At 37.4% G+C, this 25,337-nt stretch overlaps 2 protein-coding genes across 12 annotated transcripts in view; one reads left to right on the top strand and one right to left on the bottom strand.

The window, feature by feature from the left end:
- IMMP1L (inner mitochondrial membrane peptidase subunit 1) overlaps positions 1-20,054 on the top strand; it is a 76,551-nt gene extending 56,497 nt beyond the window's left edge. For 7 of the 10 annotated variants that reach the window (XM_061381038.1, XM_061381039.1, XM_061381030.1 and 4 more), the window contains 3 exons: positions 15,775-15,885; positions 16,705-16,769; positions 19,028-20,054. In XM_061381038.1, coding sequence (XP_061237022.1) covers positions 15,775-15,885; positions 16,705-16,769; positions 19,028-19,040 — 189 coding nt within the window. In that variant the 3' untranslated portion in view covers positions 19,041-20,054. Of the gene's footprint in view, positions 1-15,774; positions 16,871-19,027 lie in introns of those variants that run through there. The other 3 variants (XM_061381035.1, XM_061381034.1, XM_061381037.1) reach the window with 3 other exon arrangements.
- Positions 18,009-25,337, bottom strand: part of DNAJC24 (DnaJ heat shock protein family (Hsp40) member C24) — a 76,629-nt gene continuing 69,300 nt past the window's right edge. For both annotated transcript variants that reach the window (XM_061381025.1, XM_061381024.1), the window contains one exon: positions 18,009-18,420. In XM_061381025.1, coding sequence (XP_061237009.1) covers positions 18,290-18,420 — 131 coding nt within the window. In that variant the 3' untranslated portion in view covers positions 18,009-18,289. The remainder of the gene's footprint in view (positions 18,421-25,337) is intronic.

Below are 25,337 nucleotides of genomic sequence, written 5' to 3'. Positions count from 1 at the left end.
GAGGACCAAAGAATTGGTGCTTTTGAACTGTGGTGTTGGAAAAAACTCTTGAGAGTCCCTTGGTCTGCAGGGAGATCAAACCAGTCAATCCTAAAGGCAATCAGTCCTGAATATTCATGGGAAGGACTGATGCTGAAGATGAAACTCCAATACTTTGGCTACCTGATGGGAAGAACTGACTCACTGGAAAAGACCCTGATGCTGGGAAAGATTGAAGACAGGAGGAAAAGGGGATGACAGAGGATGAGATGGTTGGATGGCATCACCGAACTTGATGGACATGAGTTTGAGCAAGCTCCGGGAGTTGGTGATGGACAGGGAAGCCTGGCGTGCTTTAGTCCATGAGGTTGCAAAGAGTCAGACATGACTGAGCGTCTGAGCTGAACTGAACCAATATCTTGTAAAGTAGAATTCGACCACACATTGCCACCATCACCACTACATCCTGGTGCAAGACAAATTTATCTTACTCTTGTTTTCTTGTAATAACTTCTGATCTTCTCTTTCTGTTTTTATCTTTCCCAACTTTTTGCATCCCTACTATTCACATAGTAGCTGAAATCATCCTTTTTAATAATGATGCTTTTTAATAGAAATAATGTTACACTCTTCTGCCCAAAAAGCCCAGTAGCTCCCCGTCTCATAATAAAAGCCATGGTCCTTTTGATAGCCTAGAAGACCCACACCCTTCATGCTCCTTGTTCTTGTAGTTAAGGTTTTATTGGAACGCAGGCACACTCATTCATTTCTGTATGGTCTGGGACTCTCACTAAAACAGCAGAATTGAGTTGTTGTAACAGAGACTCTATGGCCTGCAAAGCTTGGGCTCTTCACTGTCTGGTGTTTTACAGAAACATTTGCTGACCCTTGCTCTAGAATATAAGATTCTTAATGGCAGGGATTTGTTTTCATCTCAGTTAATTCCCCAACTCCTAATCTTCTATTTGGCATCTGGTAGATACTTTAAAAATACTTGAAGTTTAGACAAATGTCCATATAACTAGAGTCTGACGGCGTTTCTTTTAGTTTCTGTTCTACTCAGTTTCTTCTTCTGGTTTCTCCTGCAGACTTGCTCTGGAGTAAAGTGCATGATGTTCTCTTTTTCAGTGATATAGATGTTCCCGTACTTCAACACATTGTATGCTAATACTGAATTGGCCAATCTGGGTTCATCCTAGTCTTCATAGAATACTTGAAAACTGCACTTAACTTCCATGGTAGGGCTACTTGACCATCTTGCATAATTGCAGGTGAAAGTTGTAGAAAATACTGGAATGCCCCTGTTACTTTGTGCCAGGATAGCATTATGCTGATTAAATGTTTATTTCCCTAAGTGACTTCTGTTTGATAGATTTTAGTCCTTTTATTAGAGCAGACTAAAAATCTACCTGCCTCTGAACGACTTAGTTTGGAGTACTCTGAATTTGGTCTTGTCTAACTCTTCTAAAGGAATGGTGGAACCTGAGGTACCTTGGACTTGCTACCTTACTCTCATTTTTAGGGAAGATATAATTTCCCAGAAATGGTATGGCAGTTTTGTTACTATGAAGGCTAAAGTTGCCTTTGCAACATGTAGTACCCACTAATTAAGTGGTGTGGTAAAGAGAGTTTTCTACATTTCAGTAGAAATGATGTGCTTTTGGACATATTTAACTACTCTGCAGATATTTTGTCCTTTTGATCCTTATATTGGTTGGCAGCTTAAGGATGGATAAGTTATTACTGGAAGTTGGTAAACTTTCCTTTAAGTGTAAACTGCTTTCCAGTGTTTGGTTGTTATAAAATGAAGACTCTCTTTTTCTAAATGTTTCAAATAATTAAAACTCTATTTATTGAATTTCAGTTTTTCAGCCATAGCGGCCACTCTGTATTGGAAACGAGCATGGTAGTAGGAATATGATTATGGAGATTTCAGTATTTTCCTATAGTTAAAACATGGCAGTCTTCTGCTACTGTTAAAGAAAACATCTGTACTTATTAGAAAATTTTCTTTTATTTTTGACCTATCAAAGATCCAGTTATATAAAGCTTTTTGGTTCTCGATAACATGGATTCCAGTGTCATACACAAAAGGTGAAATGTTCATAAAATCCTGGTTTGTTACCACAGTAGAGTAGGTGGATGAGAAATGTAGTATTTTGTCTCCTGATCCTGCCAACTACGCCACTTGTCTCACTCTGTATCACTGTGCGCACTGTTCTTTAAACCCAGGGTAGGCGAGGAGGGAGCTAAGAGCCTGGAAGAAGACTGGAGAAGCCACAGGAACTGCAGACACGTTTATTCTCTCCTGGCTGACAGAGCAGCCATAGCACCAGCCAAAACATAACCATAACGCAGTCCACCAGGGCGTTCCAGGTGAAGCTTGTACGTGCTTACACACCAACAGTAGCCTGTGGACTACCGAGTACCTCCTGATGAGCATGCACAAAGCTATCAGTGATCTCAGCTGTTACAAAATCTTTATTTACAAAACTTGGGGCAAGAGCGCCTGACCATGCCATCTTGGCTACTTTGCTTTTGCCCTACATATTTCTTACATTTTTCTTTTGTATTATAGAGTATCTTAGTAACAGTATACTTTATTGTAACTTATTTATAACATTTTATAACAATTTGTAACATTTTATACCTTTATAACCTTGTTATTGGCAGAAATGTAAGAAATAGTTTTACATTTCAAAAAGAACTGATTAAATATTCTAAGCATGCTGTGGTCTATAGTGTTCTTAAAAAGAAAACTTTGAAATGGGATAAGATGCTGGTAAAAAGCTTTTTTACTGTATACTGAGAAGTATTTATATAAAATTGCAAGCTGAAAAATAATTGGACAACATTAGAAAATGGGCACTTTATAAACACTGATAACTCCCAATGTGCCCTGTGTATTTAGGTTATAGTCCACATCTTTGAATATCCTAATGCTGTTTTTCTGTTTGTTTAAATGTCATTTACTTTAGCTAAAAGTCACGACCATATGGTCTTCTATTGCCACTTGTATTATAAACAGCAAAAGTACTTCTTTGTAGGGAGAGGACTCCTCAGATTGAAAGGGCTTATTTATTATAAGCTGCTGATACACTGAATCCTTATGTCATTTAAATAGAAGAACTACCTAATAATGTCACTTATTACGACTAGGATATCTAAACAAGGGACTTGCTTTTTGCAGACTATAGTGATAAAAACCTGTGCTTCACATCCATTTCTCAGCAACGGCTCCCAGGGTAATCAATCATGGCATACTGCTAATGCCTTGATTGCAGCTGATGCAGAGGAAATTTGTTTACTTTTTTGCTAAGTGAAGTTCACTGCGGAGATGACGTGACTTTTTCATCCTATAGCTAACACAACTGTGAAGATAAATTTGACTTAGTGTTTACAATTCTGAGGTGTTTTTCTTCTGATGTTAACACTAAAGAATCATCTTTGAGGCCCTCAGTACTTAAGCATTTTCTGATGTGTTCCCTGAACATTTTCAGAATATTTTGATCTTAGCTCAACGATAATATGTAGTTTATAAAATATTATTTTACAGAACTGTATTTGTATGTATATGTATTTGTGAAAATCGACATTTCTGTTGAAACAGTAGCAACTCTTCCTGAAACTAGCATGTTTTGCTCACCTGAAAATATTTTAACCACTCAGAACTGGAAAGTCAGTGCCATTGGTGGGATTCTGGGGAGGCATTTATGCAATTCAGTAAAATGCCGTATTACGTGTAGTTTTATCTACATGTTATATGAGACCTGTATATACTTAGGCTGCTTAAAAGTAATTGGGAAAAATTACTGAGCATGAAATTGTAACGCTACTGTTCAACGTCAGCATCTAGACAGACTCGCACTCTGATAGTAGTAAAGAGAATGTGTTCTGAGTGGCTTCTGGAAAGCTGCCGTTGACCAGGTGGAACATAGTCAGATGTCTTCTGAAATAAACAACTGAATGAAATTCTTCTCTTAGCACTTTGGGTAATTAAAATCCTACAGGTTTCTGTGACCCACTTAATCTATAAAAACATTCTCCATCTACCAGTCTTTACCTAAAATAAGAATGGAAAAGAGGAATTACGGATTTAAAAGCAAGTATGCATGTTATAAAACAGTTGCAGATAGTAGATTAGCTGGAAAATACTGACATTACAAGCCATGATACTGCTCACCTAGATATCTGAACGTACTTTCCTCCTGGATTGGAATTTTCGTAACTATTTTAAGCAAATGTCAAAATTGTTTAGTTTGGCATAGCTGGTTTACATCCCTACTGTTAATACACATACAGAGCCAACAGGGAAGGGAAACAAAGTACTTAAGACCATAGGGTGAGTAACTTAAAATTCTAAGATTGTAACTCAAGATTCTGATCTACTTCCTGTACATTGTGTGTTTAAATCTCTAAATCAGAAAGGATTAGAGAAACCTTTTGTCATCAGAAGAGACTTGAAATTTGACTTCCCTTATGTCAAGAAAGTCAGGGTAGGTCTGGGCACATAGACTGATATGGACTTCTGACCCTAACTGCAAATACACCTAACCCCAAACAAATCCCAGCACCAGGCGGCGTCTTTAATGAGACTGTGCCTCAGGAGCAGGGGAAACCACTGGACTTAGGAGGACGGAGAGAAGACTTCAGCAAAAGGCCTTTAGGAGGCTACCAGGGTGGGCACATTTGCCAGACAATAACTTCACAATTTTCCTATTATTTATTCATGAATTCACTAATTCCATTAATTCCAAACATTACCGAACATTTACTTGAGGGTCTCCACCATGTTAGAGTAGGTAAGTCCCTGCCTGCTGGCTGTCCAATAGAACTTCCTGCAAAAATGGAGTAGTCTGTATCTGCACTGTCCAGTGTGGTAGCCTCTAGGTTCATGTGGCTGTTGAGTACAGGAAACATGGTTAGTGTGTCTGAGGAAATGAATTTTTAGTTTTATATAATCTGTAAGATTAAATGGTGACATATGTTACTAGTGGCTACCATGTTGAACAATACAGCTTTAAGAATTTGTAGTCAAGTTGGAGGAGCAGACAAGGAATTACAAAATGGTGTAACATGATATTCATCTACACTGGGGTGGATAGGATTACTCCAGACTTGGGAGGTCAAAGTTGAACTTCTAAAGGATAAGTGGGAGCTTGGATAAGATCCTTATCCAAGCAAGCAGCATATTTAGGTTCTAGAAGGGAGTGCAGCCCTGTGCTTTGGGCAGCTGTGAAAAATAAGTTCCTACATCTGGGACATACAGTGGCGAGGGATGACTAGCAAAAAGAGATAAAAGTGAAAAGATAATCAGGGTTGAATTCCTTGCATGTCTCAAGCAGGGGAGTTACTTTATTTTGGCCACAGCGCATGGCTTGCAGAATCTTAATTCCCAGACCAGCGATTGAACCCATGCCCCTGCAGTGGAAGCACAGATTCTAACCACTGGACCACCAGGGAAGTCCTGGGAGTAACATAATCAGACTTAGTTTTTAAGAGATCACCCTGATACTAATATAGACTAATCAAGGATAGTTTAATAAAGGATGATCGCAATAGGAGAGGCCAGAGGCAGGAAGCCCAGTTAATAAATAGGCTGTAAGACATAATTGAGACAATTAACATTAAGAATGGAAACCAGTAAATGTTCGGAGAAAGATTAGGAGAATGTCTAAACAGGATTGGGTGTTGGAAGAAATGCATCATCTATCTCTGTTGTTAGAGCCAAAAACTTGGGTCAGTTTTGGAGTACTCTGGAAGCCTGTGTAATAGGCTTATGGTTGAGTGTACTTAAAATGAGTACAGTGGCAATGGAATTGAAGTGAGAAGAAAACAAGTGCTTTCCCAGAATGATGTCTGGGTGTTACACGATTCCCTCCTTGATGTCCACAGTATATTTTCATGATGTCTTGTTAGTCAAAACAATGTTTTGATGCTTCTAGCCCCCAGAGATCAACCTTTTTAAAGATCTTTAGCTGTTCTCTTCATATCTTAACACTAACGCAGAAAAAAAAAAATCATGTGTTGTCCATCTGCCTATTTTGCAATTTTGTATTCGCAAAGCTACATGTTATTCTAAATAACTTCCAGGGTATGGGACATTAGAATTCTGTTTTTAATAAAACATAAAAAGGAGAAGTATCAAAGGAAATCATGCAGCACAACACTTTTTTAAGGCGTTAGTAATGCCAAGTTCAAGAATACTTTGAATCTTTTATTTATAGTTCCATTTCAGGTGTAAATCAGTTTTCTAGCCAATCTCTGTATGAAGCAGTTATACATTGGGGCCATAAGAAATTGAAAAGAGATATGGAGATTCATCTACAGGAATAAATCCATATAGGGATGAATTTTGACTGGGAAGAATTATTTGAAGTCCCAGGAATAATTCAGTGGGAATATTTGGTGGAAATCTATTAGCACATATTCTTTATAGTAAGCATCTGATTTACTAATTATTTAGACTTTTTCTGTGAACATGAGAAAACTCACTATTTACATATTTACCACTATGTTCTACTGCTCTTTCAAATATCCTGTTTCATTAAATTAGGCTCATCTTTTGGACTATGAGAACCAGAGTGGACATCAGGCTATATTAAAATGAGAGTACTGACATAGTTTTGAAATGAGAATGTAAGGTACTTCTTTTAAATACTAATCCAAATACACAACAGGTAACCTTGTTACATATAGAACAAAAAAGAAGTCAGAGAGTGAGATAATCCATTGTCCTAAGGGGGAAAAAAAATCTAATTCCCCATTCCTCTGCCTTCTGACAAGTTGGTAGATGGTTCTGAAGAAGTAAGTGCTTCATAAGGAAGAGCTTAGGTATTTGATAGTCAATAAACATTGCTTGGAAAAGATCCCTATTAAAATATTAAAATGTTGTTCTTTGCTACATTTGGATGATTTGGTCTTAAAAACTGAATTTCATTAAATTCCATTAAATCTGTTGGCATAATTAATATGGCATCTATTCAAAATTAATGTACATTTTTAATTATAATGGATTCAATTCAAAGTCTTGGCTAGTACCAGAACTATATAATTGAATATAGTGTAAAAGAAAAAGGCCAAAAGCATAACGAAAGTGAAATTGCAAAGCACAGTTCACTTTGCAGAGAACTGGATAGACTGCATAAAAAATCAGGAATAAAGAAAGCCCGGCAGGCATCATTCATCCAGCAGCTGGAGCAAATGTTAATAACAATAGCTAATATTTAGTGAGTGCTTACTGGGTGCCAGGAACCTTATGTGTTATTTGTTTTTTAGAATATTTCTGTAAGGCATTTAACTAGTCCCAGTTTTATAGATGAGGTTTAAATAACCTGTCCAAGGTGTTTAACTAGTAAGTGGCAGACCTACAGTTTGAACTCAGCCCCAGAGATTCCTATTTAGGCTGGATGGAGGTATTGAATACTGAAGGAGATGATGAAGGAGCTTAGCTTGCAATAGCTATGAGAATGAGCAAGTCAAGTCTTAGACTAAGCTCTAAACCTGCTCAGCAGGGAGATGCTCAGTAATGAAAGAGAACCTGTTGGTTGAAAGCATCCCTCATCATTACCCTCACCCCAGTGCTGTAGGTGTAGTCTACTAGAACTTTTGTGTAAATTCCTCTTTAGTGATAATTGGCTATGAACCTAAAGTGGCGCCATTTTTAAGTAGGGAAAGACAATTACAGCTCCTGGGAATGAAGGATAGTAATAAGTCAGAATTTAAATGGGGAGAAAAAGAAGCAAGACTGCATAGAAATAGTATCCATTGAAATAATCAGTGTGTTAACGTGTCACGCCTGGGCATTATACATGTTAATCCCTTAGTCATGCATTTGGGAGCACTTCCCTCCCCAGATAGTCTACTCAGGGAGACAAGTATGGGCAAAAAGTTGTGGCAAGGAGAATGTCATTAAAAATAGAATCTGAGTGAAACTGTTTCTTGAGTTTTGCTTTCAAAGATACCCATCCATAACTGACACTTGGGACAGCACCATTTTACAAAATTAAAGATTAATAATGTTTTCTCAGTTTTGTGTTCTTAAAAACTTCTACGTGATTGCCTCTCAGGGGATTTAATGTTTTTCTTTTTGACATGCATGTCTTTATCGTTTTGGTGGCTTATATAGGAAGGTAAACTCCAACAATAATTTACTGATGGTGTTCCCAGTTTTGCCTTTGCATGAGTCATACAAATACTGGGCTGTGTGTGAAGTTCTTTAAAACTATATAATTAATAAATTATCTCATTTCACAAGCATTCTCTCCACTAGTTTGTGTGCATAGCATCTTACTATGACTACAGTTTATATGCCTGTCCATTTCCTTTTTCCAGGAAAAAAAGTCATGTAAAAAAAGGATTTCAGAAGCTTTACCCCCCCCCACCCTTATTACCTTTATGATTTTTGTTTCTTCAGTAATTATTGTTTTCTTTACATTCACAGTCATTTTAGAAGAACCATTAAAGAGTCATGAACAATAATAAGGCCAGTGCATATCCTGCCTTTGCTGATTATAAATTTTTAAATATCTGGCAAACAGAGAGTTAATTAAAAATCAGTCTGTTACTAGGATTTCCTGTTTTTTGAAACTTTTGAAAGGTTGAGCATACAAATATCTTACTCTTTAGTCAGAACTTAATCAGTCTTTCCTTAATCAAATAATAAGTTTGATTACAGTTTAGTAAATGTGTTATTTGATATTGTGGACTCTTTCATCAGATTTCACTTGAATCAAGAAAGGTAACACCTGTGGGTTGGTTCACAAAAGCTGCTTTTGTTCAATGGACACCCGCAGGCCATGAGGCAATTACATTTGTTGCTTGTACTATAAAGGAGGCACTTAACTAGACCTCAGTAAGTATAGCTGAGAACCAGAGGCTTGATTCTTTTGTCCTGCCCTGAGATTAGGTTTTATCATAGCTCAGGAGGTAAACCTCTGACGTAGAAAGGAAAAACCAAGAATGATTTAAGGGTTCTTTTAATGCTTTAAAAGTTAGCCCTAAAGCTAGCTTTATCTGAGACACTGGGAAAATTTAAAGTTGAGCAAAAATTTCTAAGTGGCATTGTAGACATATATTCCATATATTCTTACTCAGTCTTGTGCATTCATTCAAGTTGTCATGGCATATTTCCAGAAGTACAAACAGAAAAAGTAATTAGCTATTTTTAAAAGTTTTGGTTATGAGAAATGATGAACAAAGACATGGAATTAGGATTTCCACTTTTGGCCATTTCTAAAACATTTATTATAAATATGAGTTCTACTTTAATTGGGAAGTTATAATGGCTTTTTACAAATAATTTAAAATACCCATGGAGGATTCATGTTGATGTATGGCAAAACCAGTACAATATTGTAAAGTAATTAGCCTCCAATTAAAATAAATAAATTTATAATAAAAAAATAAAATATATTTTAATATATTTTATCTGTTAATATTTTATTATAATAATATTGCTATAGAACTTTTTTCTTACCTGGTTTGAATTTTGAACTTAGTGATAACCACAATAGATTAATCCAACAGACAATAACTGTGTTTTGAGTTAGGAAATTTTTGTTCTGTTTGTTGCTTCATTCCACTCCACTCACCTGAGCAGAAAGGTCAGGTTTTAAGTTTTGGACCCACACCAAAAATGTGTTGTACTTTATATTTATTTAAATAAATAAGTTCATAGCTAGACTAATAGTTACCCAGAGGTCTAGTGACAATACTATAATTGCAGTCATTTACTTGTACTGTGCAAAGAAGCAGCGCCTGCTGTATGGATTGGGAGTTGGGTCTAATTCCACACAAGCAAAGAAAAAAAAATTGTTTTTACTTCAGTAAAGCTCTTCCTGACCTGCACTGTGATGGACAATGTTCCCTTTTTAAAAAAGTACAAGTATTACTAAAATAACTAGGCATATTAAGACACATATATGTGTATGTACATATATATGTAATTGAATTATCTAAGTAATACATGGGAGAAGGCAATGGCACCCCACTCCAGTACTCTTGCCTGGAAAATCCCATGGACGCAGGAGCCTGGTGGGCTGCAGTCCATGGGATCGCTAAGAGTTGGACACGACTGAGCGACTTCACTTTCACTTTTCACTTTCATGCATTGGAGAAGGAAATGGCAACCCACTCCAGTGTTCTTGCCTGGAGAATCCCAGGGATGGGGGAGCCTGGTGGGCTGCAGTCTATGGGGTCCCAGAGTCGGACACGACTGAAGTGACTTAGCAGCAGCAGCAGCAAGTAATACATACTGGTCCCAAAAATGTAAATTTTGAAATACATAAAATTTTGTGGTTTTTTTTTTAAAAAGTAATTATACCTAAGCATACCCTGTAATTTTTTTTCACTGACTGTATCCATGTAAGTCCTATTGTTATTGTGTAGTACTGTAACTCTCTTGTGACCACATGGACTGTAGCCTGCCAGGCTCCTCTGTCTAAGGGATTTTCCAGGCAAGAAATACTGGAGTGGGAGAGACCCAATTTCCTTCTTAAGGGAATCTTCCCAACCCAGGGATCAAATACACATCTCTTGCATTGGCAGGCAGATTCTTTACCACTGAGCCTCCAGGGAAGCCCCAAGTCCTTCTTATAGCTGTCTGCTGGGTGTGACTATTCTATAAATAAACTCTATTTACTTCTGCCTACTGAGGAATATTTATTCTATTGTCAACTTTGAGATGCAAGAAATACCATATTCAGCTTCCTTGCTTATACATATGGCATGCTGAGTTTGGCAAATCTTTTTGAGATTTTGATAGGCAAAGGATAGAATGAAAACACACAGGGGATGCCACTGAAGGGGAATCAAGGTAGAGATGCCAAATCACACCTTACTTACTTTAAAATTTTTAGTTCTCAACCAGAAGGATTCTCTTCATATTGTTATGAGGTATGCTAAAAAAAAAATAATAAGACTGTAAAAATTAGATAATTTGAACATGTAGCAATTATGGAGTAACTGGTGCTGAACTTGCTCTCCTTCCATAAAGAACTGGAAAATTGGACAAACTATGTAAAATAAGTGTTTTCAGACAGTGTTCAGCAGGCAGTACACGCCAGACTCCTGGAGAAGGGAAACGAACAAACCTTATAGTTTCCCCTACTTCTGCCTTTAAGGCAGTTTGCAGAGGTTCCGAGGAAGGAAAATTCAATCAAAGGACAGTGGTGTTGCTGAGTTGAGGAAACAGAGATTAGGGTAGAGGGACATTTAAGTGGTTGGAATTTATGCATCAAACCACTAGGGAGAAAAGAGCCACAGAATGATCTTGAGAAATACGCACAAGTGTTCTCTTGGATTTGGGGCTGAACACTAAATTGTGCCCACATATGGTGAAATTTGGGCTTCCCTGGTGGCTCAGACAGTAAAGAATCCACCTGCAATGTAGAAGACCCGGGTTCGATCCCTGGGTCGGCAAGATCTCCTGGAGGAGGAAATGGCAACCCACTCCAGTATTCTTGCCTGGAGAATCCCACAGACAGAGGAGCCTGGCAGGCTACAGTCCATGGGGTTGCAGAGTCAGATACAACTGAAGCAAATTAGCAGGCATGGTGAAACTTAGAGACTGAGCAAAGAACAACTAGTGGGGATCAGCCTAGCAATTTCCAGAGGTCACACAGGGCTGAGAGCCATTGGAGTTTTTACCAGCCACAGGGGAAGGATCTCACTGAATATCCAGAGTATCCAGAAGAGACCGTGGAATATCATGCCTTAGGAGTAGGCTAGACTAGCCCTTGGAATAGTCAGTATGAGACCCAACTTAAAAACAAGGCTTGAAAGGAATAAGCTGATTCACAAACTTAACTGCCTTCTAAAAACCAAACAGACCTCCTCAACATTCAACGCTGTCTTAAAACAAAATCCGCTCAACAAATGAGTGTTCAGCTCAGTCACAGATATGTAAAGAAGTGGGAAAATGAAACCCATGACAGAAGAAAAATAGATCCAGAAATGACAGAGATAAATGACAGAAGTAATAGTCATGTGCTCTTAAACAGTGGTCCCCAGTTTCTTTAGCACCAGGGATCAGTTTCCTGGAAGACAGTTTTTCCACTGATCGCAGGGGATGGTTTCAGGATGATTCAAACACATTTATTGTGCCCTTTATTTCTATTATTATTATATCAGCTCCACCTCAGATCCTTAGGCATTAGATCCTAGAAACTTTGGGACACCTGCTCTAAAACATTAATTATAAATACTTTCAAGGATCTAGAGGGTAAATATAAGAAGGGAAGAAGTGCTAAATAGAAGAAAGAACCAAGTGAAATTTTAAGAGTGTAATTTATATGGTCTTTACAAAAGATCCTAGACTGTGAAGAAATATTTGCAATACCTGTCAAAAGACTTGTACTCAAGGTATATAAAAAAGACCTCTTAAATGAAGAACAAGAATTCATTTTTAAAATGAGCAAAATATTTTTCAGTAGACATTTCACAAAAGATATACTAATAGGTACTAGGAAACATACTTAAGAGAAATGCAAGTGAAAACCACAGTGTGATAACAAAGTAGCCTACTAGACAGGCAAAACTTTTAAAAACTGAAAATACCAAGGTTATAAAGCAACAGAAACACACATACACTGGTGCTGGGAATGTGAAATGGTATTATTTTAGAAAAGTTTAAGGTTAAACGTACACTTACGACCCAGAAATTCCACCCTTACGTATTTACTGGAAAAAAACAGATGTGTATACATCAGTGTTCACAGTGCTTTATTTTTAATAGCCAAAAATTGCAGGTTACTCAAATATCCATCAACAGGTTCATGGGAAAAAATACTGTGATTTACAATGGGATATTCTCAGAAGGGCTTCACGGGTGGCTCAGTGGTTAAGAATTCACCTGCTTGGGCAGGAGACACGGGTTTGACCCCCCAGATCCCTGGAGAAGGAAATGGCAACCCACTCCAGTATTCTTGCCTGGACAGAGGAGCCTCGCAAGCTACAGTACATCGGGTCACAGAGTCGGACACAACTTAGCAAATGAACAACAATACTCAGCAGTAAAAAGAAATGCAAGACTGATACATGTAACAGGTATTAATCATTTAAAAACTGCTCAACAAAAGCCAGACACAAAATAGTATGTACCATGCAGTCTCCTTTGTATGAGATTTAGGAACAAGTTAAACTAGGCTCTAGTAACAGGAGACAGATCGCTGGTTGCCTAGTACCAAGTATAGGGGTGGGAGGTTGACTGGAAAGGAGGGAACTTGGCATGATAGTAATGTTCTACATCTTGATTGTGGTAAGTAATTACACAGGAGTGCACATTTGTCAAAACTTAAAATGAGTCCCATTTTACTGTAAAGTATATGTCTATAAAATTGATTTTAAAGTGTACACCCTTACCCCATATCAAAAATCAGTATGTGTTCCAAAAGTAATTTCAAACATAATGAATTGATAGTAATTGATAGAGGGGTAGGTCAGCAAAGGTGACTGATTTTAAGACTCAAACTTGAAGGTTTTCCTGTTTATAGAGAGTGAGTGAGTGAGTGAGTGAAGTCGCTCAGTCACGTCCGACTCTTTGCAACCCTGTGGACTGTAGCCCACCAGGCTCCTGCGTCCATGGGATTCTCCAGGCAGAAATACTGGAGTGGGTTGCCATTTCCTTCTCCAGGGGATCTTCCCGACCCAGGGATCGAACCCAGGTCTCCCGCATTGCAGGCAGATGCTTTAACCTTTGAGCCACCAGGGAGTTTATAGAGAAGCTCTTATTAAAGGTACCATCAGTGATGAGGCTGCTCCCTTGATTTGTGTACTTTATGCTGCTGCTGCTTAGTTGCTTCAGTCATGTCTGACCCTGTGAGACCCCATGGACTATACAGCCCGCCAGGCCCTCTGTCCGTGGAATTCTCCAGGCAAGAGTACTGGAATGGGTTGCCATGCCCTTCTCTAGGGGATCTTCCCTGGATATCCCAGGGATCGAACTCTGGTCTCCCGCATTGCAGGCAGACTCTTTACCATTTGAGCTACCTGGGAAGCCCACATATATTATTTCCAGATATACTATTTTGTTGTTTTCATCTGTGACCTGAGATGTACTCATTTTTCTATTTGAGCAGCCTTATGCTTCACAGCATATAAATCAACTTACGATATAGGTATGAACTAACTATGCTATTGTCCCTAGAACCTATAGTAGTTCCACCAGTAGGAGTTAATGATCTTACAATATCTGATATTCTTTCAAAACACTTTTATTCTTTCTCTTCAAATAGATTTGACACTTAAGTGTATCTAAATGAAAATATTTAGCTTGATTCATTTTGGGCTAATATTTCTACATAAAGACATTCCAAAATTATATCTGATGTAAAGTGTACTTCATATTTTACATGCTTATACAAATTAATTTTTCCAAAAGTTAAAATTCAGAGGTGATGGCAGTGGAGGTGAGGGGAGAAATGAAATAGGCAGATCACAAAGGATTTGGGGGACAGTGAAAATATCCTGTATAATACTGTGGTAGAGGATCCATGTTGTACACTCATCCAAATTCACAATGTACACCACCAAGAGTGAACCCTAAGTAAACTGTGGGACTTTGGGTGATTATGATGGTAGTGTGAGTTCACCAGGTGTAACAAACATGCCACTCTAGTGGGGGATGGCAGTAATAGGGAGGCCACGCATGTGGGGGGTGGGAGGCATACGGGAAATCTCCGTACCTTTCTCATGCTGTGAACCTAAAACTGCTCTAAAAGATGGTCTTTAAAAAAACAAATTGTGACATTTAAAAAGTTGGTCATTTCTTACTAAACCTAATAGGGCTATTTTTCTTCACATAAGGTTCCCAGGTAATAACCAGTCAAAAGAATAGTGAAAATTAATTCCTTCCCAATAGATCGTTTTGGCTAGTCAGTAGTTCAGCTTTCTTGGGTAACAAAAACTGTAAAAAAAAAGAAACTTTAAAATACAATTTTAAAAACAATTGGTGGAGAGTAATTTTTAAAGTTTATATTGAACAGACATTAATAGGCAAATGTCTCATATCACAGAGCACTTTTTACAGTAACATGTTCTAAATATGCTTATGATTGTCATTGAGTAAAAATTTAAATTTATGTTATTTACCAGTTAATACACAGGACATATATAAGATCTTTTCATTTAGTAGAGGGTCACCATCATTAATTTCACAACTGATGATTTTATAATAGGTCCTTCTAGTTCTTGATGGTCATTATTGAAGTATATAATACATTGAAGATATGGCCTGTACAAAGGCAGAACAAGGATCTTAATTAGAATTCTGACAAGCCCACTCCAATAAAATGATGAGATTATTTGTAATTGATGTCACAATCAATTACCACTTATTTCATCATGAACATTCTAATAGGTCTGGCCTTGGTATTGGCCCCAGGATGTTGCTAAGTGAGTGGCTGCCCTGCTTATGCTGTTATTGAGACAGGGGGGCACATTTTCAGTCAGCATCCTAATGACCTCTTTTGAAGTCTATTAAATTAATGACCCTGTCACACTGTTTTGATCTCTCATAACCTCAGTTTGGGGTTTGTATAACAAATTAATGTTTGGGAACCATGTGGCAAAAGAGATAGGTCTTTTTAAAAGTTGAAATATTAATACTCCTTACTAATATTTAGTAAAATTTATTTTATTTTGACAGAGATAATAGCAAAAATGCAAACCATAGGGTCTGACTATATTTTACAAAAGAACTTTAGGACATTCCTTGCTACCTCCAAAAGACATAATTTTTTTATTCATAGTATCCATATTTGTTTTGAAAGGGGGTGCTTTCTTCTCTAATTCTAGGTGCCAAAGGGTCATGTCTGGTTAGAAGGTGATAATCTACAGAATTCTACAGATTCCAGGTACTATGGACCTGTTCCATATGGACTAATACGAGGACGAATCTTCCTTAAGGTACTACTGTTTTCTGCTTAAGATGCAGGCTTCTTTTCTGAGCTGGGGAAAAAAAAACAAGAAAAGAAAACCAGTTTCTTTCAAATGATCTTTGAAATCTTTAGGCTGTTACAATGGCTACACCTTAGGAACATGTTAACCATAATAGCTATAATAAACATTACCACTCCCCCATTAGCACAGGTAATTGAGAATATTTTTGTTTGAATAACAAAGTTCAAATTACTTTAGTGGTAGCATAAGAAGCTTTTAACTTTCCAAAATTTTAATTTTCTCTCATACAACTTTTCTAATCATATTCATACCCAGGGCACATATTAATATGCATTTGCAGAAGAGCAGTCTAGAGTCCAGCTAGGTGGAATGCAGGGATGTCCCAGTTGTTAGTAAGTTAGTAAGAGTCATGTGCATCACTGCAGTAAATCACTGAGTCAGAGTAAAGATTATTGTTGTTGGCCTTTCCATTTTGTCACAGGCAGTAAGGAGAAAAACAGACATGAGTACTTGGTGCTGTTGGATAATTTACAGGATTTTTTACACTTAAGCAGATGTTATACTCAAGTGCTTAGGCTTACAGTTAATTTTGACAGTTGTGAAAGAAAATATACACACATAAACATCTTATTTCTTATATAATGTTTGAATGTTGCACATTTTAGATTTTAAGTATGTACACAAATACAGATTTACTTTCTACAGTGTTATTTTGATGTGGAAAATTTGTTCTTGATTGTAGAATAAGGAGAAAGGGATGACAAGGGAAATATGATGATGCTAATAACATAGCTTTATTGTCTTCAATCACATTTGATTTTACAGATTTGGCCTCTGAATGATTTTGGATTTCTACGTGACAGCCCTAATGGTCACAGATTCTCTGATGAGTAGCAAACATTTACTCTTTTGATTTGATTATTGTCTTCTGTTCAAATGAGTTTACTGTCACTAAAACCATGTACTTACTAATAAACTATTTGTTATTCAATTTTAGTTATTTTTAATTGTTAAATATAAAGAATAAGCACCACACACTCTGGAAGCTATATTTGTTCAAAATATATGGATAAAAATATAATCCAAAATAAGTCATCTAAATTTAGATATAAAAGTATTTTTAGGGAAAACCTAGAACAACCTCACTTTCAAATTTTTGGTTGTATAGGTATAATGAAAATAATTTACTCCTCTTGAATATGCCTCAATACTTTAGCTACATTAACAAAGTAGAGTAGTAACTAGTCTTATTAAGTCCAAACCAATAATAAATACCAAGAATTTAACCTAATAAAAAGCTGCTAAGTCATATGCTTGGCTCAGTCATTTGAAATTAAGGGAGAAAGTTTCAGTGATCCCATAAAAGATTTCTTAAAAATTTTTTTAAATGAGTTCTGACTTACTCTGTGCATAGAATAGTAAATATATAGAAAATCAAAGTCTTTATAGTTAGCTATAATCAATAAGAACACACTTAAAAAGTCCATTTCATCATACCAGCCACACAATAGCCATGTTTTCTGACTCCAGGGCTATCCTTCTTTCTACAGTTGCCATTTCACTTTATTAACTTTGAGATAACCTAATGAATATCCATATTCAACTTTCATCATGGGGAAGCTAGGCTTACATGTTATTCACAAAGATTCTAATCTAATGACCTGAGATTTGAGAGAGTTGTGTAAAAGGTGTATTACTTTAGCAGCTAGATATATCAAGTTACTTCAAAAACATAGCAACTACAAAAGAATATGATGATTCTATGACCCATCAAACAGAGAAGGCACTGGCACCCCACTCCAGTACTCTTGCCTAGAAAATCCCATGGATGGAGGAGCCTGGTAGGCTGTAGTCCATGGGGTCACAAAGAGTCGGACACGACTGAGCGACTTCACTTTGACTTTTCACTTTCATGCATTGGAGAAGGAAATGGTAACCCACTCCAGTGTTCTTGCCTGGAGAATCCCAGGGACGGAGGAGCCTTGTAGGCTGCCATCTATGGGGTTGCACAGAGTCAGACACGACTGAAGTGACTTAGCATCAGCAGCAGCATGACCCATTAAAAGAGACATACATACACGAAGAAAGGAAAATTTGTACTTTGTACCAATAGGAAAATGAACCAATAATAAAGTTTTCAGGTGGGAATTTATTTAATATAAATTTAAATTCAAGACCCCTTTCTTGTGATCTATAAATATAAATATATATGAATGATGAAATTAATTTTCTCTTAATCCAGGTAGCCTCTGCTTGACAGTCTTATCTTTTCTCTGCAAAAATAGAGCTGACAAAAAAAAGAAATCCTTTTTTTTTTATCAGCTTTATACATTTGCTTGAATGGACAGGGTGGAGTGGCCTCTCCTCCATGTGTCGGAATACACTAAAGAATTCCACTTAGTGAACAATGTCAGCAATAATGAAGGAGTTCGATAATTAGTGAACATGTATCACAAGAAATCAGTGTAACTTCTTCTGCTTCATCCTTTGAAACACTGTATTTTCCACCACATCGACAGCTCAGAGAAAAGGAATGATCATCTGCAAAGAAAATAAAAAACACTTACATGTAAATACATGTAAATTAACAACCTTTTTAAAAAGTGCAACTATTTCACAAAAATGCAAAATAAAAGACCTGTCAATATAAAATATATATAAATGAAAAAGTGTATAGGGGCAGTGTTTCTAAAAATTAGTTACTAAAAGGTCATTATCTGTGGAGGAGAAGGATGGAAACTATGAAACACTAGGCCGAAGTCTCGTGGGGGAGAGGAGATGCTCAGAAGTGATCAGTGAAATTTATTTGAAGTCTTATGTTTCTTTAAGATTCATATAAATTTTATATTCTTCTGCACTGTGTTTTTCTAAAGTATTACTGTGCAGGAAAAAGAAATAGCCCTACTTGTCTTATTGTCAAGGAGCATCCCTTTGCCTGCAGTATATCATTTCAGAAAAAACTGCTGAATTCAGCAGATTGCTGTCTCTTCTGGTATCACACTATTTGAGGAATTCTGATTAAAATATTAGGTTGGTGCAAGGTTGATATTGGAATACATTCTAAATGTGGTCATCATTTTAATGCACATTTCTCACTTTTATGTTTTTTTGCTAATGAATAATTATTTGCTGTTTATATTTATTTTAGACTAGGGAAATGATGTTAAACAAGAAGCAAATTTGAGTTCAAAATGAGTTGTAAAGCAGTGGAGACAACTCGCAACATCAGCAACACATCTGGTGCAGGAAGTGCTAACAAATGTACAGTGCAGTGGTGGTTCCAGAGGTTTTTCAAAGGAAATGACAGCCTTGAAGGTGAGTGTGGTGACTGGCCTTCGGAAGTTGACAATTACCAATTGAGAGCCGTCATCGAAGTTGATCCTCTTACAACTACAGGAGAAGTTGCTGAAGAACTCAACGCTGACCATTCTACAGTCATTCAGCATTTGAAGCGAATTGGAAAGGTGAAAAAGCTTGATAAGTGGATGCCTCATTGCATGTAAAAAAAAATTGTCATTTTGAAGTGTCACCTTTTATTCTACACAACAACAGTGAACCATTTCTTGATCAGATTGTGATGTGAGATGAACGGTGGATTTTATACAACAACCAGTGAAAACCAGCTCAGTGGCTGGACCAAGAAGCAGCTCCAAAGTACTTTCCAAAGCCAAACTTGCACCAAAAAAAAAAAAAAGGTCCTTTGTCACCGTTTGGTGGTCTGCTGCCAGTCTGACTGCAGCTTTCTGAATCCTAGCAGAAGCATTACATCTGAGAAGTACGCTCAGCAAATCAGATGCACTGAAAACTGCAGCACTTGCAGCCAGCATTGGTGAGCAGAGTGGGCCCAGTTCTCTCCACACCACCACCCGACGGCACTACCTCACATCCAGCTTTTCACAAGTTGGACGAACTGGCTACGAAGTTATGTCTCATCCACCACATTCACCTGACCTCTTGCCAACCAACCACCACTTCAAGGATCTCGACAACTGTTTGCAGGGAAAATGCTTCCATAACCAGCAGGATGCAGAAAACGCTTTCCAAGAGTTTGCTGAATCCTGAAGCACGGATTTTTATGCTATGGGAATAAACAAGCATTTCTCATTGGCAAAAAATGTGTTGACTGTAATGGTTCCTATTTTGATTAATAAAGATGTATTTTAGCCTGGTTATAATGATTTAAATTTCATGGCCTGAAACTATAATTACGTTTGCATCAACCTAATATATAAACAAACACTATGGCGTTCTTTCACTGGGGGCTACGTGTGTGTGCTGTTTTGGTGTTTACAAAGGATGAAAGAACCAAAAGGACAATCACTGAAGTGAGATGCCCAAAGGAGGCAATATGGTGCAACATTTTGCCTACTCATGGTGGAAATTTTATAAGTCTCTCATCTTCTGGTAAGTTGAAATACGTTTTTCTTTTACCTGAAAGATCTCTGATCCACTGGTTATTTCATTTTACTGTCACTGAAGAATAATTACTGATCATATTATTTTACTAGCATCATGAAAAAATTAGGGATAAATGAACTAAATCTCTAAAGATACTTATAATCAAATATCTTCAGTTCAGTTCAGTTGCTCAGTTGTGTCTGACTCTTTGTGACCCCATGAACTGCAGCACACCAGGCCTCCCTGTCCATCACCAACTCCCGGAGTCTACCAAAACCCATGTCCATTGAGTCGGTGATGCCATCCAACCACCTCATCCTCTGTCATCGCCTTCTCCTGCCCTCAATCTTTGCAAGCATCAGGGTCTTTTCCAATGGGTCAGCTCTTCACATCATGTGGCCAAAGTATTGGAGTTTCAGCTTCAACATCAGTCCTTCCAAAGAACACCCAGGACTGATCTCCTTTAGGATGGACTGGTTGGATCTCCTTGCAGTCCAAGGGACTCACAAGAGTCCTCTCCAACACCACAGTTCAGAAGTATCAATTCTTCGGCGCTCAGCTTTCTTTATAGTCCAACTCCCACATCCATACATGACCACTGGAAAAACCATAACCTTGACTAGACGGACCTTTGTTAACAAAGTAATGTCTCTGCTTTTTAATATGCTGTCTAGGTTGGTCAAAACTTTCCTTCCAAGGAGTAAGCTTCTTTTAATTTCATGGCTGCAATCACCATCTGCAGTGATAGTGATTTTTTGGAGCCCCAAAAAATAAAGTCAGCCACTATTTCCCATCTATTTCCCATGAAGTTATGGGACCAGATGCTATGATCTTTGTTTTCTGAATGTTGAGCTTTAAGCCAACTTTTTCATTCTCCTCTTTCACTTTCAAGAGGCTCTTTAGTTCTTCACTTTCTGCCATAAGGGTGATGTCATCTGCATATCCTACGTTATTGATGTTTCTCCTGGCAATCTTGATTCCAGCTTGTGCTTCCTCCAGCCCAGCATTTCTCATGATGTACTCTATATATAAGTTAAATAAGCAGGGTGACAATATACAGCGTTGACGTACTCCTTTTCCTATTTGGAACCAAATATCTTCATTCAATCCCATAACTTTGTTTTTTAACATCAGATCTCATCATATGCCATGAAAAGAAAAAAAAAGAAAATCAGCTGCTTTGTATTTATTCTCTAACCAAGTTTGGTCTTAGGAAAACAATCAACTAAAAAAGCCAGCTCTACATGTTTCTTTTATCAGTAAACGTTAGTCACTCAGTCGTGGTCTGACTCTGTGACCCCATGGACTATAGCTCACCAGGCTCCTCTGTCCATGGGATTTTTCAGGCAAGAATACTAAAGTGGGTTACCATTTCCTCCTCCAGGGGATCTTCCCGACCCATGGATTGAACCCGGGTCTCCTGGATTGCAGGCAGATTCTTTACCACTGAGCCACCAGGGAAGCCCATTAAAGAGGAGAGAAGCTTAGATTTTTCTAAGACTTTTCTATGCTGTGCTGTGCTTAATCGCTCAGTCATGTCTAACTCTGCAACCTCATGGACTGCAGCCCGCCAGGTTCCTGTGTCCATGGAGATTCTCTAGTCAGGAATACTGGAGTGGGTTGCCATGCCCTCCTCAGGGGATCTTCCCAACCGAGGGATTGAACCCAGGTCTCCTGCATTGCAGGATGACTCTTTACCATCTGAGCCACCAAGGAAGCCCAAGAATACTGGTTGGATAGCCTATTCCTTCTGCAGGGGATCTTCTCAACCCAGGAATTGAACTGGGAACTCATTACAGGTGGATTCTTTACCAGCTGAGCTACTAGGAAAGGAAAGGAAGGAAACATTAATTCACAATGCTGCTTTTTATTTTTCACCACAATGTTTTTTTTTATCTGTAAAGAAAAATAAAAAATGTTTTTTTTTAATCTGTAAAGAAAAATAATTTAATCTTGAATTTTAAAATGCTAACATCTCTCCCTAATCTGAGCTAACATTGTGTAATACAGCATGATTCCAAAGTGATTTTTTTTTAATTGTCTAAAAATAAGCATATTGTAATCATTGCTTTTCTTAAATCTCCCTCTTGTTTTTTTACCACCTCACTGAACACTGAGAAACACTGTGAGGTGACTTGTGCTTAGTAAATGATGCAGAGACCACCATGGGCTACTGTGGAGTTTTTTCATCAGTGATTCCAAATGTTAACTTACATCTTGTTAACTTTCTTCTTAAATTATTCTACTATCACTTAACAAAGTGTTATCTTCACAGAAATCATAATTTTAAATATACTGAATGAAGACAAAACATACGAGTTTATAACACTTAGTGTAAAGGCAATGGCTAACTTCATTCTCTCAAGTTCTTCAGGTTTGCCTCAATTTTAAGCATAATAAAATGCATCATTTCCTACTTGGTCCTTCTTAGACCAAGAAGTTAATAGTTTGGCTATGTTTATCATGTAGGATTTCATCCACTTTTGTCCTGTTCTGGATCTTTACCTTCCAAGGTTATTCTGAAAACAACCATGAAGGCACATCATCAACTGATTGTTTCCTACTTCAGTTGATCTCACTTTCTATTTAACTTCATCTGCCAAGACTGCTCTTTGTAATTGCAAATAACAATTCAAAATCACAAATTCAATTGCAAAACTCACATGACCAGTTTTTAAATATTCCTGCAAAAATAATATCTTCATGCAGCTCTTGCTCAGTATTTTCTCTCATAAGGATAAGGATTATTTCTATCTTTACAATGATTTAAAAAAACCTTAATGTAAATAAGTATCTAAGAACAGTCTATGCTTTTAAGATTAACTGTAGCTGCTTCTAACTGATTCCATTGGCTGTAGCTGGGATGCTTCTATGTTCTTCACTGCCAGGGAATGTACTGTACTTTATGGAGTCCCAAAGACAGCAAGATTTAAGATAATTCTTAATGATTTCATGTTGTACATGTCCTTCAATATCTTGGCATTTTCACTTGTTATTAAAACCATATATTTGCTGACTGAACAGATGCTTGAACAACACTAATCCATAGCCTTAATTTAAAATAAAAATTTAAATTAGATTTTAAAATGTTACTGAAGTAAAAATTTAAAAAACCAGTTTTCACTATTTTCTTATTATCAGGATTTATTAGTAAATAAAACATACTAGTCACATGAAATACAACAAAAACTAATTTGTTCAATAAGAGATTAAACACATACACAGATTGATAAACTAGTAATACTGTATCTTCAAAAAATACTGTTTAGCTGGGTAGATCTCCCTGATAAATAACATGTAGTCTATCCCTTTCACACACCAGCAGTGAAACCAGTGTCACTGGGATATTTTATTTTCACAGCCCAGCGGCTCTTCCTGTTTTACTCTGATGAAACTATCATAAACCCTGGGAGCCCTGTTACGCAAAACCTCAAGTCTTCCAATATTCACTGCAAGTAAGAATCTCTACTTAGGATTTACACTGGCAGCTGAGGCACAGTGGCTCATAAACAAAAACGTGATTCCCCTCCTAGGTCAATACAGCTTGAGACGCAACTTCCTGAGAGCACCAAGTTGAGAATTTGCCATTAAAAAATATTCCAGTAAACTAGGTTTTGGAAAGGACAGTTTATCTTCTACTTATCTACACTTACTAATACATTTTTATAGATTCCTAGGAATTTGTACTCCAGGGTGAATAGTAAAGTTATAGGATTAAGAGTATATGAATATGTTTAGAGGGGCTTCGCAGGTGGCTCAGTGGTAAAGAATCCACCTGCCAATGTGGGAGACGCAGGTTTGATTGCTGGGTCAGGAATATTCCCTCCAGGAGAAAACGGCAACCCACTCCAGTATTCTTGCCTGGAAAATCGCATGGACAGAAGAGCCTCGTGTGCTACAGTCTATGGGGCTGCCAAGAGTTGGGACGTGACTGAGTGACTGAGCACACACAAATGCACACAAATTCTAGAAAACAGTAAGATTTCTTCATTTGTCCAGAGAAACATGGAAGTGTATTCATGGCTTCCACTTGTAAAAAAGGGAACTGAATAAAATTTCACCAGAGCAATTCACAGAAATAATCAAAGAGTGAAAAATTAAGTTAGATTTAAGATTTTGAACTCTATTAATGGGAAAGGAGAAAAAGACATGACTCGTGGTTGGTAAAAAGGAGTGACAGATATTTCTTTTCCACCTAAGACATAATCAAAAAGGAAAGATAAACATAAAGCTCCAAAATTCCTGCTCTGACAATTTATGATTCCATATAAAGAAACAAAAATAAACATATGTGTTGTTCATTCACTAAGTTGCATCTGCTTGCACTAAGTTGCAAGCTCACAGACTGCAGCATGGCAGGCTCTTGTCCTCTGCTGTCTCTTAGAGTTTGCTCAAATTCATGTCCATTGGGTCGGTGATGCTCTCTAACCATCTCCTCCTCTGCTGCTTCCTTCTCCTTTGCCTTTAATCTTTCCCAGCATCAGGGTCTTTTCCAATGAGCTGGCTCTTCACATCAGATGGCCACTTAGAGCTTTAGTATCAGTCCTTGGTTTGATCTCCTTGCCGTCCAAGGGACTTTCAAGAGTCTTCTAATTCAAAAGCACCAATTCTTCGGCACTCGGCCTTCTTAATGGTTCAGCTCTGGTATCTACATGACTACAGGGAAAACCATAACTTTGACTATACAGACCTTTGTCGGCAAAGTGAAGTCTTTGCTTTTTAATATACTGTATAGGGTTGTCATAGTTTTCCTTCTAAGGAGCAAGTGTCTTTTAATTTCATGGCTGCAGTCACCATCTGCAGTGATTTTGGAGCCCAATAAAATAAAATCTTTCACTGCTACCACTTTTTCCCCTTCTACATATATTCTAACAGAAATTCATCTCAACTGTCAACATAGGATGGAAGAAATTACCTCTTTGACTTTATTTTCCTTCTTATACAGGTGAAGACTAAACCAAAAATCAAAGTAGTTTAAAAAAGGAATCCACATGAAACCTTAAGTACCTAACATCTAATTAGGACAGAAAAATAACTGGGAATGAGTCACATAGGGGGAC

Source organism: Bos javanicus, chromosome 15 (assembly GCF_032452875.1).
Source record: "Bos javanicus breed banteng chromosome 15, ARS-OSU_banteng_1.0, whole genome shotgun sequence".
NCBI classification, from domain to species: domain Eukaryota; kingdom Metazoa; phylum Chordata; class Mammalia; order Artiodactyla; family Bovidae; genus Bos; species Bos javanicus.
Note: the sequence above shows the minus strand (reverse complement) of the source record. Positions and strands in the feature narration are given on the sequence as shown.